The sequence below is a fragment of the Engystomops pustulosus genome, chromosome 7 (genome assembly GCF_040894005.1).
Source record: "Engystomops pustulosus chromosome 7, aEngPut4.maternal, whole genome shotgun sequence".
NCBI classification, from domain to species: Eukaryota; Metazoa; Chordata; class Amphibia; order Anura; family Leptodactylidae; genus Engystomops; species Engystomops pustulosus.
The window spans coordinates 17,066,561-17,083,609 of NC_092417.1; the positions used below are offsets into that span (position 1 = coordinate 17,066,561).

Sequence of the window (17,049 nt, forward strand, 5' to 3'; positions counted from 1 at the left end):
ATAGACAAAAGGGCAAAGTCGATACTAGCAAGATACAAAAACGTATGGTAGAACAATAGTCAAGTTTCAAGGAAAAGATCAGAATCTTGGTACAGTGTTACAGAGTTTCCTTAGAAACAGAAAACCCCATTTATTGGCACCCATATTGTTTGTCAGCGAACTCAACTCCTATACACACCCAGCGTTGCCTCTCTGCAGATCTTGACTGAACATCCTGTGTCTTTTAAACTTATTGTATTGTATTTTATTGTTGTAGAACTAAAGACAATTCACATAAAAAAGCAACGTGGAGGATTCAGGTTAGTAATGATGGTATATTCCAAAAGATCACTAAAGGGGGGGCATCATCTCCAGTCACATATGGGGACCAGCAGTTTGCTATCTCACCCGAATTGCAATATTCACATCAGGACTAGTTAGGTAGATGGAGCTAATAGTGAGATTGTAAGTTTTCTATCTCGCCCACATACCTTATTTAATTCTGTACAAATCATTACTTTATTATGTCCTAAATAACCCTGTTGATGCTTTTTAGTTGGGAGATATACACAGGCAGAGACAGCTGGAGATTTTATTAAGTTTCTTTATCGTATACTCTATATTTGTTCTTCAAAATATATTAGTCAGGAGAAAAGAGCACACACAGAGGCTGCTGCAAAGCATAGTAAGTTTTCTATCTTACCCGAGTGCTTTTTTTCACAACAGAGCAGGTCAGTTATTTTCTATAATGCCATATATGATGCTCCTTATGCTTTTGAGAGAGTAATAGAAACAGGCAAACACTGCTGCAGATCCTATTAAGTTTTCTATCTCACTCATAAATTATATTTTTGAATAAGAAAGTTATGGAGCACATTCACCTCCACTTTCTGTGTGCAGTACATGGGGACATCACAGGAGCAGAATATACAAACCGTAATGGCCAGATCTACACATTATATTAGTTTTGTAAAAAGTTATGTACACGAGTAAGAATAAAATATCAATGGGGTGACGCCATCTGCAGCTTCAATGCTATTATATCCTTATATGATAAAATATTCACGCATCTGTCCAATTTGCAGTAGTTCAGATCTTCCACTGGGTGAAAAGAAGAAGAGGAAGAGGGATGTAAGTATCAGAGGGATAATTAATGGAATAAAATATTGGGTGGGGGTACATATCTGAAGTAGTAGTCGACTCACTTGACTCTGTTTTATCTCTTGCAGGATAAAGACTCCGACAGTGACATGGAAATATGCAGCATGGTATGTCTGGTCTGTGACTACACCCCCCCATACACAGCGAGCTGCCATGTCCTGTGTGTCCTGACACCTTTCTATCATAGCCAGCAGTGGTCAGGGGTCAGCATGGGCGCTCTGACCCCTCTGTGACTACACCCCCCATACACAGCGAGCTGCCATGTCCTGTGTCCTGACACCTTTCTATCATAGCCAGCGGTGGTCAGGGGTCAGCATGGGTGCTCTGACCTTTCTGTGACTACATCCCCCATACACAGCGAGCTGCCATGTCCTGTGTGTCCTGACACCTTTCTATCATAGCCAGCAGTGGTCAGGGGTCAGCATGGGCGCTCTGACCCCTCTGTGACTACACCCCCATACACAGCGAGCTGCCATGTCCTGTGTGTCCTGACACCTTTCTATCATAGCCAGCAGGGGTCAGGGGTCAGCATGGGTGCTCTGACCCCTCTGTGACTACACCCCCCATACACAGCGAGCTGCCATGTCCTGTGTGTCCTGACACCTTTCTATCATAGCCAGCGGTGGTCAGGGGTCAGCATGGGTGCTCTGACCCCTCTGTGACTACACCCCCCATACACAGCGAGCTGCCATGTCCTGTGTGTCCTGACACCTTTCTATCATAGCCAGCAGGGGTCAGCATGGGCGCTCTGACCCCTCTGTGACTACACCCCCCATACACAGCGAGCTGCCATGTCCTGTGTGTCCTGACACCTTTCTATCATAGCCAGCAGTGGTCAGGGGTCAGCAGGGGCGCTCTGACCCCTCTGTGACTACACCCCCCATACACAGCGAGCTGCCATGTCCTGTGTGTCCTGACACCTTTCTATCATAGCCAGCAGTGGTCAGGTGTCAGCATGGAGGCTCTGACCCCTCTGTGACTACACTCCCCATACACAGCGAGCTGCCATGTCCTGTGTGTCCTGACACCTTTCTATCATAGCCAGCAGTGGTCAGGGGTCAGCATGGGCGCTCTGACCTCTCTGTGACTACACCCTCCATACACGGCGAGCTGCCATGTCCTGTGTCCTGACACCTTTCTATCATAGCCAGCAGTGGTCAGGGGTCAGCATGGGCGCTCTGATCCCTCTGTGACTACACCCCCCATACACAGCGAGCTGCCATGTCCTGTGTGTCCTGACACCTTTCTATCATAGCCAGCAGTGGTCAGGGGTCAGCATGGGCACTCTGACCCCTCTGTGACTACACCCCCATACACAGCGAGCTGCCATGTCCTGTGTGTCCTGACACCTTTTTATCATAGCCAGCAGTGGTCAGGGGTCAGCATGGGCCTCTGACCTCTCTGTGACTACAGCACCCCCCATACACAGCGAGCTGCCATGTCCTGTGTGTCCTGACACCTTTCTATCATAGCCAGCAGTGGTCAGGGGTCAGCATGGGATCTCTGACCCCTCTGTGACTACACCCCCCATACACAGCGAGCTGCCATGTCCTGTGTGTCCTGACACCTTTCTATCATAGCCAGCAGTGGTCAGGGGTCAGCATGGGCGCTCTGACCCCTCTGTGACTACACCCCCATACACAGTGAGCTGCCATGTCCTGTGTGTCCTGACACCTTTCTATCATAGCCAGCAGTGGTCAGGGGTCAGCATGAGTGCTCTGACCCCTCTGTGACTACACCCCCCATACACAGCGAGCTGCCATGTCCTGTGTGTCCTGACACCTTTCTATCATAGCCAGCAGTGGTCAGGGGTCAGCATGGGTGCTCTGACCCCTCTGTGACTACACCCCCCATACACAGCGAGCTGCCATGTCCTGTGACCTTTCTATCATAGCCAGCGGTGGTCAGGGGTCAGCATGGGTGCTCTGACCTTTCTGTGACTACACACCCCCATACACAGCGAGCTGCCATGTCCTGTGTGTCCTGACACCTTTCTATCATAGCCAGCAGGGGTCAGCATGGGCGCTCTGACCCCTCTGTGACTACACCCCCCATACACAGCGAGCTGCCATGTCCTGTGTGTCCTGACACCTTTCTATCATAGCCAGCAGTGATCAGGGGTCAGCATGGGCGCTCTGACCTCTCTGTGACTACACCCCCCCATACACAGCGAGCTGCCATGTCCTGTGTGTCCTGACACCTTTCTATCATAGCCTGCAGTGGTCAGGGGTCAGCAGGGGCGCTCTGACCCCTCTGTGACTACACCTCCCATACACAGCGAGCTGCCATGTCCTGTGTCCTGATACCTTTCTATCATAGCCAGCAGTGGTCAGGGGTCAGCATGGAGTCTCTGACCCCTCTGTGACTACACCCCCCATACACAGCGAGCTGCCATGTCCTGTGTGTCCTGACACCTTTCTAACATAGCCAGCAGTGGTCAGGTGTCAGCATGGAGGCTCTGACCCCTCTGTGACTACACCCTCCATACACGGCGAGCTGCCATGTCCTGTGTCCTGACACCTTTCTATCATAGCCAGCAGTGGTCAGGGGTCAGCATGGGCGCTCTGACCCCTCTGTGACTACACTCCCCATACACAGCGAGCTGCCATGTCCTGTGTGTCCTGACACCTTTCTATCATAGCCACCAGTGGTCAGGGGTCAGCATGGGCGCTCTGATCCCTCTGTGACTACACCCCCCATACACAGCGAGCTGCCATGTCCTGTGTGTCCTGACACCTTTCTATCATAGCCAGCAGTGGTCAAGGGTCAGCATGGGCGATCTGACCCCTCTGTGACTACACCCCCATACACAGCGAGCTGCCATGTCCTGTGTGTCCTGACACCTTTTTATCATAGCCAGCAGTGGTCAGGGGTCAGCATGGGTGCTCTGACCCCTCTGTGACTACACCCCCCATACACAGCGAGCTGCCATGTCCTATGTGTCCTGACATCTATCATAGCCAGCAGTGGTCAGGGGTCAGCATTGGCGCTCTGACCCCTCTGTGACTACACTCCCCATACACAGCGAGCTGCCATGTCCTGTGTGTCCTGACACCTTTCTATCATAGCCAGCAGTGGTCAGGGGTCAGCATGGGCGCTCTGACCTCTCTGTGACTACACCCCCCATACACAGCGAGCTGCCATGTCCTGTGTGTCCTGACACCTTTCTATCATAGCCAGCAGTGGTCAGGGGTCAGCATGGGGGCTCTGACCCCTCTGTGACTACACACCCCATACACACCGAGCTGCCATGTCCTGTGTGTCCTGACACCTTTCTATCATAGCCAGCAGTGGTCAGGGGTCAGCATGGGCGCTCTGACCCCTCTGTGACTACACCTCCCCATACACAGCGAGCCGCCATGTCCTATGTGTCCTGACATCTATCATAGCCAGCAGTGGTCAGGGGTCAGCATGGGCGCTCTGACCCCTCTGTGACTACACCCCCATACACAGCGAGCTGCCATGTCCTGTGTGTCCTGACACCTTTCTATCATAGCCAGCAGTGGTCAGGGGTCAGCATGGGTGCTCTGACCCCTCTGTGACTACACCCCCCATACACAGCGAGCTGCCATGTCCTGTGACCTTTCTATCATAGCCAGCGGTGGTCAGGGGTCAGCATGGGTGCTCTGACCTTTCTGTGACTACACACCCCCATACACAGCGAGCTGCCATGTCCTGTGTGTCCTGACACCTTTCTATCATAGCCAGCAGGGGTCAGCATGGGCGCTCTGACCCCTCTGTGACTACACCCCCCATACACAGCGAGCTGCCATGTCCTGTGTGTCCTGACACCTTTCTATCATAGCCAGCAGTGATCAGGGGTCAGCATGGGCGCTCTGACCTCTCTGTGACTACACCCCCCCCATACACAGCGAGCTGCCATGTCCTGTGTGTCCTGACACCTTTCTATCATAGCCCGCAGTGGTCAGGGGTCAGCAGGGGCGCTCTGACCCCTCTGTGACTACACCTCCATACACAGCGAGCTGCCATGTACTGTGTCCTGACACCTTTCTATCATAGCCAGCAGTGGTCAGGGGTCAGCAGGGGCGCTCTGACCCCTCTGTGACTACACCCCCCATACACAGCGAGCTGCCATGTCCTGTGTGTCCTGACACCTTTCTATCATAGCCAGCAGTGGTCAGGGGTCAGCATGGGGGCTCTGACCCCTCTGTGACTACAGCACCCCCCATACACAGGGAGCTGCCATGTCCTGTGTGTCCTGACACCTTTCTATCATAGCCAGCAGTGGTCAGGGGTCAGCATGGGCGCTCTGACCGCTCTATGACTACACTCCCCATACACAGCGAGCTGCCGTGTCCTGTGTCCTGACACCTTTCTATTATAGCCAGCAGTGGTCAGGGGTCAGCATGGAGGCTCTGACCCCTCTGTGACTACACTCCCCATACACAGCGAGCTGCCATGTCCTGTGTCCTGACACCTTTCTATCATAGCCAGCAGTGGTCAGGGGTCAGCATGGGCGCTCTGACCGCTCTGTGACTACACCCCCCATACACAGCGAGCTGCCATGTCCTGTGTGTCCTGACACCTTTCTATCATAGCCAGCAGTGGTCAGGGGTCAGCATGGGCGCTCTGACCCCTCTGTGACTACACTCCCCATACACAGCGAGCTGCCATGTCCTGTGTGTCCTGACACCTTTCTATCATAGCCAGCAGTGGTCAGGGGTCAGCATGGGCGCTCTGATCCCTCTGTGACTACACCCCCCATACACAGCGAGCTGCCATGTCCTGTGTGTCCTGACACCTTTCTATCATAGCCAGCAGTGGTCAAGGGTCAGCATGGGCGCTCTGACCCCTCTGTGACTACACCCCCATACACAGCGAGCTGCCATGTCCTGTGTGTCCTGACACCTTTTTATCATAGCCAGCAGTGGTCAGGGGTCAGCATGGGTGCTCTGACCCCTCTGTGACTACACCCCCCATACACAGCGAGCTGCCATGTCCTATGTGTCCTGACATCTATCATAGCCAGCAGTGGTCAGGGGTCAGCATGGGCGCTCTGACCCCTCTGTGACTACACTCCCCATACACAGCGAGCTGCCATGTCCTGTGTGTCCTGACACCTTTCTATCATAGCCAGCAGTGGTCAGGGGTCAGCATGGGCGCTCTGACCTCTCTGTGACTACACCCCCCATACACAGCGAGCTGCCATGTCCTGTGTGTCCTGACACCTTTCTATCATAGCCAGCAGTGGTCAGGGGTCAGCATGGGGGCTCTGACCCCTCTGTGACTACACACCCCATACACACCGAGCTGCCATGTCCTGTGTGTCCTGACACCTTTCTATCATAGCCAGCAGTGGTCAGGGGTCAGCATGGGCGCTCTGACCCCTCTGTGACTACACCTCCCCATACACAGCGAGCCGCCATGTCCTATGTGTCCTGACATCTATCATAGCCAGCAGTGGTCAGGGGTCAGCATGGGCGCTCTGACCCCTCTGTGACTACACTCCCCATACACAGCGAGCTGCCATGTCCTGTGTGTCCTGACACCTTTCTATCATAGCCAGCAGTGGTCAGGGGTCAGCATGGGGGCTCTGACCCCTCTGTGACTACACACCCCATACACACCGAGCTGCCATGTCCTGTGTGTCCTGACACCTTTCTATCATAGCCAGCAGTGGTCAGGGGTCAGCATGGGCGCTCTGACCCCTCTGTGACTACATCCCCCATACACAGCGAGCTGCCATGTCCTGACACCTTTCTATCATAGCCAGCAGTGGTCAGGGGTCAGCATGGGTGCTCTGACCCCTCTGTGACTACACCCCCCATACACAGCGAGCTGCCATGTCCTGTGACCTTTCTATCATAGCCAGCGGTGGTCAGGGGTCAGCATGGGTGCTCTGACCTTTCTGTGACTACACACCCCCATACACAGCGAGCTGCCATGTCCTGTGTGTCCTGACACCTTTCTATCATAGCCAGCAGGGGTCAGCATGGGCGCTCTGACCCCTCTGTGACTACACCCCCCATACACAGCGAGCTGCCATGTCCTGTGTGTCCTGACACCTTTCTATCATAGCCAGCAGTGATCAGGGGTCAGCATGGGCGCTCTGACCTCTCTGTGACTACACCCCCCCATACACAGCGAGCTGCCATGTCCTGTGTGTCCTGACACCTTTCTATCATAGCCCGCAGTGGTCAGGGGTCAGCAGGGGCGCTCTGACCCCTCTGTGACTACACCTCCATACACAGCGAGCTGCCATGTACTGTGTCCTGACACCTTTCTATCATAGCCAGCAGTGGTCAGGGGTCAGCAGGGGCGCTCTGACCCCTCTGTGACTACACCCCCCATACACAGCGAGCTGCCATGTCCTGTGTGTCCTGACACCTTTCTATCATAGCCAGCAGTGGTCAGGTGTCAGCATGGAGGCTCTGACCCCTCTGTGACTACACCCTCCATACACGGCGAGCCGCCATGTCCTGTGTCCTGACACCTTTCTATCATAGCCAGCAGTGGTCAGGAGTCAGCATGGGTGCTCTGACCCCTCTGTGACTACACTCCCCATACACAGCGAGCTGCCATGTCCTGTGTGTCCTGACACCTTTCTATCATAGCCAGCAGTGGTCAGGGGTCAGCATGGGCGCTCTGACCCCTCTGTGACTACAGCCCCCATACACAGCGATCTGCCATGTCCTGTGTGTCCTGACACCTTTCTATCATAGCCAGCAGTGGTCAGCATGGGCGCTCTGACCCCTCTGTGACTACACCCCCCATACACAGCGAGCTGCCATGTCCTGTGTGTCCTGACACCATTCTATCATATCCGGCAGTGGTCAGGGGTCAGCATGGGCGCTCTGACCTCTCTGTGACTACAATCTCCATACACAGCGAGCTGCCATGTCCTGTGTGTCCTGACACCTTTCTATCATAGCCAGCAGTGGTCAGGGGTCAGCATGGGCGCTCTGACCCCTCTGTGACTACACCCCCCATACACAGCGAGCTGCCATGTCCTGTGTGTCCTGACACCTTTCTATCATAGCCAGCAGTGGTCAGGGGTCAGCATGGGTGCTCTGACCCCTCTGTGACTACACCCCCCATACACAGCGAGCTGCCATGTCCTGTGTGTCCTGACACCTTTCTATCATAGCCAGCAGTGGTCAGGGGTCAGCATGGGTGCTCTGACCCCTCTGTGACTACACCCCCCATACACAGCGAGCTGCCATGTCCTGTGTGTCCTGACACCTTTCTATCATAGCCAGCAGTGGTCAGGGGTCAGCATGGGTGCTCTGACCCCTCTGTGACTACACCCCCCATACACAGCGAGCTGCCATGTCCTGTGTGTCCTGACACCTTTCTATCATAGCCAGCAGTGGTCAGGGGTCAGCATGGGCGCTCTGACCCCTCTGTGACTACACCCCCCATACACAGCGAGCTGCCATGTCCTGTGTGTCCTGACACCTTTCTATCATAGCCAGCAGTGGTCAGGGGTCAGCATGGGTTCTCTGACCCCTCTGTGACTATGCTGCCCTTACAAAATTGGTATAAATCACAAGACGGCAGTGGTTTTATACGTATAACGTCTCCCTCTTTCCTCTAGGATGGCAGCGGGTGTGATCCCGATGACTTCTGGTGTAATGAGGAGTTGTTTGATTTCATGGTAAGGTGGTTGATTTGCCCAGATGTAAAGAAATGGTGTCCATTATTACATTGAATTTCATTACTTCCTTCGCCCTCACGTCACTTGCTTTCTCCTAGAAAACTTATCACATTAAAGATGAAGAAGACGTTCAGTTTGTCCTGACGGCCATAAACATGTTGTCGGAGGCTCTGGTGCGGCACAAGACCAAGAAGGAAGAGCTGCAGAAGCGGATACTAGCGGAGAAGCAGAAGCTGGAGGAAGAGATGAAGGTATCGTGTTCTGGGGTTACATTGCTGCGCTGGACCTTCCTGACCCAGCTGTGCCTCCTGTGCTACAGACTGTAGGGAGCTGTTATCTCCTTCAGTCTTATAAAGATGTATTGTGTAGACACTTCATATAGGGAAATGTTCTCCCCCTGCTTTGCATCGCTTTACACCCCTAATAGTTGTATCAATATTCTGGTTGAATACTACAGCAGTCACTCACAGAAACGGGGGAGAGGCTATGGAGCGGCACAGTGCACAGCAGTGTGAGGACACGCCCCCTGAGGACATGCAAACCTGGAATAGAAGTCAATTTTTCACAGTTCTGCTGCTACTTACAACATGGTCACATATAAGTGGGGCACATCAGTACCGTGGTATCAGTAACTTAGGAAATTTACCATCAAAATCTATCATGATAACCCACGTCGCTTACTCGTAGATCCAGGCAACGGGATTGTGAGGATCTTCTTATATTTGTTATCCATGGCCTCCTTCCTTCTAAAATCCACTTTAATGAGCTTGAAGAGATCCTAGATGCATTACCAAAGCGGTGTGTGGCAGCTTTACCGGCTGTTATACTGTGCAGTAGCAAAGGCAGAGGGGGGGGGGGGGGTAGGTCTGAGGGAGCAAATGGGAAGACCGTTGGACAGCCTGTGAAACTACAGCACGGAGGGGCTCTGGTAACACCTTCATGATCCCTTCAGGCTCAATAACATAATTGTAAAAGTTGATGTTAGAAGGCAGGAGGCCATGGATAACACACATAAGGTGATTACTACAGTCCCGGTGTCTAGATCTATCAGTAAGTGTCCTGGGTTATCATGATAGATTTTGGTGGCAGATTTCTTAGGGTTATTTGCTAAGTTTTTTTTTTAAAACCACCAAAAGCATTGGCTCGATGGGAGGAGGTGTGTCCGAAATCAACGCCACCTTTACTTAAGTAATAACACATTGCTTTATGCCATGCTATTTACACATGTAACATATTTTGTATCCTAGATGTTTAAAGAGATTAAGAAAAAAAAAGAAGACCGCATCCTTTCCAAAAATTTGAGAAATAAAGGTAAGGTTCTCCTAGTACAGAATGAACAATTATCAGTCAGTGTATGGGAGACATGATAGCGGCTAGTCTCCAGCCACCAGCTGAGTACAGAGAGCCTGCAGAAGGGAAAACTGCTAAACAGTGCAGTCTATGGGAGACATGCTAGCGGCTAGTCTCCAGCCACCAGCTGAGTACACATAGAGCCTGCAGAAGGGAAAACTGCTAAACAGTGCAGTGTATGGGAGACATGCTAGCGGCTAGTCTCCAGCCACCAGCCATGAGAATTACACATAGAGCCTACAGAAGGGAAAACTGCTAAACAGTGCAGTGTATGGGAGACATGATAGCGGCTAGTCTCCAGCCACCAACCCTGAGAATTACACATAGAGCCTACAGAAGGGAAAACTGCTAAACAGTGCAGTGTATGGGAGACATGCTAGCGGCTAGTCTCCAGCCGCCAGCCCTGAGAATTACACATAGAGCCTGCTGAAGGGAAAACTGCTAAACAATGCAGTACATGGGAGACATGATAGCGGCTAGTCTCCAATACCATCTCCTTGAATTACACACAGAGCTTACAGAAGGGAAAACTGCTAAACAATGCAGTGTATGGGAGGCATGATAGCGGCTAGTCTCCAGCCACCAGCCCTGAGAATTACACATAGAGCCTGCAGAAGGGAAAACTGCTAAACAATGCAGTGTATGGGAGACATGATAGGGGCTAGTCTCCAGCCACCAGCCCCTGGAATTACACATAGAGCCTACAGAAGGGAAAACTGCTAAACAGTGCAGTGTATCGGAGACATGATAGCGGCTAGTCTCCAGCCACCAGCCCTGAAAATTACACATAGTCTGCAGAAGGGAAAACTGCTATACAATATAGTGTATGGGGAGACATGATAGCGGCTAGTCTCCAATCACCAGCTGAGTACACATAGAGCCAGCAGAAGGGAAAACTGCTGAACAACTTAAAATCTGTATTATTTTTAATCAATTTTCAGAATCTGAACATGTTAAGGTTCCTCCCGCGGCAGCCGATCAACAAGCTTCTCAGAAACCTCCAGGTACCTCTATTAGAGTTGTAGCGGGTAACAATCCTGCTTTGGGTGACGTAGGACAATGAAGTCTCAAAACTGATCTTATAGAACCAGTAGTAGATTTTGCCTTCTCTCTCTTCTACAGAGAAAATGAACCAGAATACAAACCAGAATAAATCCAAGAAGAAGGTCATGTCTGGTAAATCCCCAGTATCTCACCCAGCTGTGCCCCGGCCTACAGGTAACCCTCTGCTCATATTCTGGGGGGTACATACAGCGGAGACTTCAGGCTTTGGCCTCTCTGTAGGATGAAATATGTCTCGCTATGAATAACATGCATCTCCTTGTCATCTACCTTGTCACAGAGCCGCCAGCCCTGACCCCATTCCAGAAGGCCCTGGTGGCCGGTATACCACCAGTTATTCCACCCAATGTTCAGAAACCTCCAGGTAACTATATTAATGAAAACCTGCTAAGTACAAGCATGTACCCTGACCAGCAGAGAAGTGAGTGCTCCCCACCCCATTCACACAATGCGTTAGAGCTGCTGGGTAATAAGTGATATGCAGCATCGCCCTGCTTGTCAGAGCAGTAGGCGGCCATTATTCCTGCTCATCTTCTGCTCTGACGAGCGGAGAAGTACATCTTCATAACCCAATTTACATAATTAAAGAGAGTTGCAGTAGTGAGGAGTAGCATGTATGAGAAGCCCCTGCTTATTCAGCTTCTTCCTTGGCGGGCAGAGCAGTGCATCCTTTCAATCCCAATAACATTATTCTGATATGCGGCTTTGTACTTGGGTCATAGGAGTAGATCGCCATTATGATCGCTCATCTTCTTCTCTGACAAGCAGAGAAGTGCGTCTTCACAACTCCAATGATAAAAAAAGAGTGATATGTATTATCATCTCTGCTTGTTAGAGGAGTAGAATGCTATGTAGTAGAATGTTCTGCTTGTCAGTGGAGTAGAATGCTATGTAGTAGAATGTTCTGCTTGTCAGGGAAGTAGAATGCTATGTAGTAGAATGTTCTGCTTGTTAGAGGTGTAGAATGCTATGTAGTAGAATGCTCTGCTTGTCAGGGAAGTAGAATGCTATGTAGTAGAATGTTCTGCTTGTTAGAGGTGTAGAATGCTATGTAGTAGAATGCTCTGCTTGTCAGTGAAGTAGAATGCTATGTGGTAGAATGCTCGGCTTGTCAGTGAAGTAGAATGCTATGTAGTAGAATGCTCTGCTTGTTAGAGGAGTAGAATGCTATGTGGTAGAATGTTCTGCTTGTCAGGGGAGTAGAATGCTATGTAGTAGAATGCTCGGCTTGCCAGGGGAGTAGAATGCTATGTAGTAGAATGCTCGGCTTGCCAGGGGAGTAGAATGCTATGTAGTAGAATGCTCGGCTTGTCAGTGAAGTAGAATGCTATGTAGTAGAATGCTCTGCTTGCCAGGGGAGTAGAATGCTATGTAGTAGAATGCTCTGCTTGCCAGGGGAGTAGAATGCTATGTAGTAGAATGTTCTGCTTGTCAGGGGAGTAGAATGCTATGTAGTAGAATGTTCTGCTTGCCAGGGGAGTAGAATGCTATGTAGTAGAATGCTCTGCTTGTCAGGGGAGTAGAATGCTATGTAGTAGAATGTTCTGCTTGTCAGGGGAGTAGAATGCTATGTAGTAGAATGCTCTGCTTGTCAGGGGAGTAGAATGCTATGTAGTAGAATGTTCTGCTTGTTAGAGGAGTAGAATGCTCTGCTTGTCAGGGGAGTAGAATGCTATGTAGTAGAATGCTCTGCTTGTCAGTGGAGTAGAATGCTATGTAGTAGAATGCTCTGCTTGTTAGAGGAGTAGAATGCTATGTAGTAGAATGCTCTGCTTGTCAGGGGAGTAGAATTCTATGTAGTAGAATGCTCTGCTGTCAGGGGAGTAGAATGCTATGTAGTAGAATGTTCTGCTTGTCAGGGGAGTAGAATGCTATGTAGTAGAATGTTCTGCTTGTTAGAGGAGTAGAATGCTATGTAGTAGAATGCTCTGCTTGTTAGAGGAGTAGAATGCTATGTAGTAGAATGCTCGGCTTATCAGAGGTGTAGATGGCTATGTAGTAGAATGCTCTGCTTGTCAGGGGAGTAGAATGCTATGTAGTAGAATGCTCTGCTTGTCAGGGGTGTAGAATGCTATGTAGTAGAATGTTCTGCTTGTTAGAGGAGTAGAATGCTATGTAGTAGAATGCTCTACTTGTCAGGGGAGTAGAATGCTATGTAGTAGAATGCTCTGCTTGTTAGAGGAGTAGAATGCTATGTAGTAGAATGCTCTGCTTGTCAGGGGAGTAGAATGCTATGTAGTAGAATGCTCTGCTGTCAGGGGAGTAGAATGCTATGTAGTAGAATGTTCTGCTTGTCAGGGGAGTAGAATGCTATGTAGTAGAATGCTCTGCTTGTCAGGGGAGTAGAATGCTATGTAGTAGAATGTTCTGCTTGTCAGGGGAGTAGAATGCTCTGCTTGTCAGGGGAGTAGAATGCTCTGCTTGTCAGGGGAGTAGAATGCTCTGCTTGTCAGGGGAGTAGAATGCTATGTAGTAGAATGTTCTGCTTGTCAGGGGAGTAGAATGCTATGTAGTAGAATGCTCTGCTTGTCAGGGGAGTAGAATGCTATGTAGTAGAATGCTCTGCTTGGTCAGTGGAGTAGAATGCTATGTAGTAGAATGTTATGCTTGGTCAGGGGAGTAGAATGCTATGTAGTAGAATGCTCGGCTTGTTAGAGGTGTAGAATGCTCGGCTTGTCAGTGGAGTAGAATGCTATGTAGTAGAATGCTCGGCTTGTCAGGGGAGTAGAATGCTATGTAGTAGAATGCTCTGCTTGTCAGGGGAGTAGAATGCTATGTAGTAGAATGCTCGGCTTGTCAGGGGAGTAGAATGCTATGTAGTAGAATGCTCTGCTTGTCAGGGGAGTAGAATGCTATGTAGTAGAATGCGCGGCTCGTCAGGGGTGTAGAATGCTATGTAGTAGAATGCTCTGCTTGTCATGGGAGTAGAATGCTATGTAGTAGAATGCTCGGCTTGTCAGTGGAGTAGAATGCTATGTAGTAGAATGTTCTGCTTGGTCAGGGGAGTAGAATGCTATGTGGTAGAATGTTCTGCTTGGTCAGGGGAGTAGAATGCTATGTAGTAGAATGCTCTGCTTGGTCAGGGGAGTAGAATGCTATGTAGTAGAATGCTCTGCATGGTCAGTGGAGTAGAATGCTATGTAGTAGAATGCTCGGCTTGTTAGAGGTGTAGAATGCTCGGCTTGTCAGTGGAGTAGAATGCTATGTAGTAGAATGCTCGGCTTGTCAGGGGAGTAGAATGCTATGTAGTAGAATGCTCTGCTTGTCAGGGGAGTAGAATGCTATGTAGTAGAATGCTCGGCTTGTCAGGGGAGTAGAATGCTATGTAGTAGAATGCTCTGCTTGTCAGGGGAGTAGAATGCTATGTAGTAGAATGCGCGGCTCGTCAGGGGTGTAGAATGCTATGTAGTAGAATGCTCTGCTTGTCATGGGAGTAGAATGCTATGTAGTAGAATGTTCTGCTTGGTCAGGGGAGTAGAATGCTATGTGGTAGAATGTTCTGCTTGGTCAGGGGAGTAGAATGCTATGTAGTAGAATACTCTGCTTGGTCAGGGGAGTAGAATGCTATGTAGTAGAATGCTCTGCTTGGTCAGGGGAGTAGAATGCTATGTAGTAGAATGTTATGCTTGGTCAGGGGAGTAGAATGCTATGTAGTAGAATGCTCGGCTTGTCAGTGGAGTAGAATGCTATGTAGTAGACTGCTCGGCTTGTCAGGGGAGTAGAATGCTATGTAGTAGAATGTTCTGCTTGGTCAGGGGAGTAGAATGCTATGTGGTAGAATGTTCTGCTTGGTCAGGGGAGTAGAATGCTATGTAGTAGAATACTCTGCTTGGTCAGGGGAGTAGAATGCTATGTAGTAGAATGCTCTGCTTGGTCAGGGGAGTAGAATGCTATGTAGTAGAATGTTATGCTTGGTCAGGGGAGTAGAATGCTATGTAGTAGAATGCTCGGCTTGTCAGTGGAGTAGAATGCTATGTAGTAGACTGCTCGGCTTGTCAGGGGAGTAGAATGCTATGTAGTAGAATGCTCTGCTTGTCAGGGGAGTAGAATGCTATGTAGTAGAATGCTCGGCTTGTCAGGGGAGTAGAATGCTATGTAGTAGAATGCTCTGCTTGTCAGGGGAGTAGAATGCTATGTAGTAGAATGCTCTGCTTGTCAGGGGAGTAGAATGCTATGTAGTAGAATGCGCGGCTCGTCAGGGGTGTAGAATGCTATGTAGTAGAATGTTCTGCTTGGTCAGGGGAGTAGAATGCTATGTGGTAGAATGTTCTGCTTGGTCAGGGGAGTAGAATGCTATGTAGTAGAATACTCTGCTTGGTCAGGGGAGTAGAATGCTATGTAGTAGAATGCTCTGCTTGGTCAGGGGAGTAGAATGCTATGTAGTAGAATGTTATGCTTGGTCAGGGGAGTAGAATGCTATGTAGTAGAATGCTCGGCTTGTCAGTGGAGTAGAATGCTATGTAGTAGACTGCTCGGCTTGTCAGGGGAGTAGAATGCTATGTAGTAGAATGCTCTGCTTGTCAGGGGAGTAGAATGCTATGTAGTAGAATGCTCGGCTTGTCAGGGGAGTAGAATGCTATGTAGTAGAATGCTCTGCTTGTCATGGGAGTAGAATGCTATGTAGTAGAATGTTCTGCTTGGTCAGGGGAGTAGAATGCTATGTGGTAGAATGTTCTGCTTGGTCAGGGTAGTAGAATGCTATGTGGTAGAATGTTCTGCTTGGTCAGGGTAGTAGAATGCTCGGCTCGTCAGGGGTGGAGAAATGCTCGGCTCATGTGGTTCTAATCCCGCTTCATGCAGAACCTCAGAACCTGCTCCCATGTTCTCAGTGATAGGTGGCATCTTCTGTGTTTGCTGAGCTTCTCCTGTCATAGAATACACTCCAGCGTCTAAATGGCCTTTTTGCCTGTGCACATATTGGGTAACATCCAGACTCCGGGTATCCTTCAGTAATATGATTATCTGTTTGCAGCAGCGAAGGTCAACCAGCCCCCACCAGTACCCAGCACCCAGAAGCCGCCTGTGCCCAGTGTACCCCCAGCCAATCCTTCAGGTATCAATTAATGACATTTCTCTTAAAGGGGATGTCTATGCATTTTTCATACTGATGACCTGTCTTCATGTACGTAATCAGAGGGGTTTCTACACTCGTACCTTGTTTTTGGCTTCTATACAGTTGACGGAACCAGAAGAAGGCGTCTTCATCGTATTATACGGTGGCCGTCATGGAGAACTGCAGCTCTGCTACTGTTCAATGGAATGGAAGCAAATCTACAGTTCATGTTCCAGTGCATGTACTATACGGAGGACTCTGCCCTCTGATTGTAGCACCAGCGAGAGTCTGGGTGTCATAACCCGATCAGTCCTGTAAGGAGAGGTGGCAGTATTGTAATCCTGTTCTATGCATCCTCTTTACAGGGAGGCCCATCCCGCAGTTGACGGACTCGCAGAAGGCGCTGGTGGTCGGTCTCGGGCCGCTGCTTCAGCTACTTTTCCCGAAACCTCCAGGTAACTCATTAAGGAAACCTCTGTGGTTACATATCGGACTGTATGTCGGCTACACATCCAGGACTACTACCACATCACTATGATGCAGGCCTCGTCATGGTGAATGTCAGGGCAGTGACGGCCTAGCCTAGAGTGCCTCTGTGTGCTATAGCTGAGGGCCTGACGAGCATTCAGAATATAGTAATATCATGTGTATGTCCAATCCAAGTCTATATCTCATCATCCATAGACGCTGCCAATCGCGCCAACCCAAATCCTGGTGCTCGCCCTGACGCCAAGCCACCGGCCGACGCGACCAAAGGGGTCTCAGGATCAGGTAACGTCACATTTTTAAGGGATACACATTGGGAGGTCCTTGGGGCTGACCTTCT

The 17,049-nt window shown here is 50.1% G+C and overlaps 1 protein-coding gene across 11 annotated transcripts in view; it reads left to right on the forward strand.

Moving 5' to 3' along the window:
• The window catches only part of LOC140069356 (uncharacterized), a 45,030-nt gene that overhangs the window by 12,460 nt on the left and 15,521 nt on the right, over positions 1 to 17,049 (forward strand). For 10 of the 11 annotated variants that reach the window (XM_072114964.1, XM_072114966.1, XM_072114963.1 and 7 more), the window contains exons 10-21: positions 257 to 299; positions 1,065 to 1,110; positions 1,209 to 1,247; positions 8,699 to 8,758; positions 8,857 to 9,009; positions 10,006 to 10,069; positions 11,050 to 11,112; positions 11,231 to 11,326; positions 11,451 to 11,534; positions 16,143 to 16,223; positions 16,589 to 16,678; positions 16,908 to 16,994. In XM_072114964.1, the coding sequence (XP_071971065.1) occupies positions 257 to 299; positions 1,065 to 1,110; positions 1,209 to 1,247; positions 8,699 to 8,758; positions 8,857 to 9,009; positions 10,006 to 10,069; positions 11,050 to 11,112; positions 11,231 to 11,326; positions 11,451 to 11,534; positions 16,143 to 16,223; positions 16,589 to 16,678; positions 16,908 to 16,994 (906 nt within the window). The remainder of the gene's footprint in view (positions 1 to 256; positions 300 to 1,064; positions 1,111 to 1,208; positions 1,248 to 8,698; positions 8,759 to 8,856; positions 9,010 to 10,005; positions 10,070 to 11,049; positions 11,113 to 11,230; positions 11,327 to 11,450; positions 11,535 to 16,142; positions 16,224 to 16,588; positions 16,679 to 16,907; positions 16,995 to 17,049) is intronic. The other variant, XM_072114959.1, reaches the window with a different exon arrangement.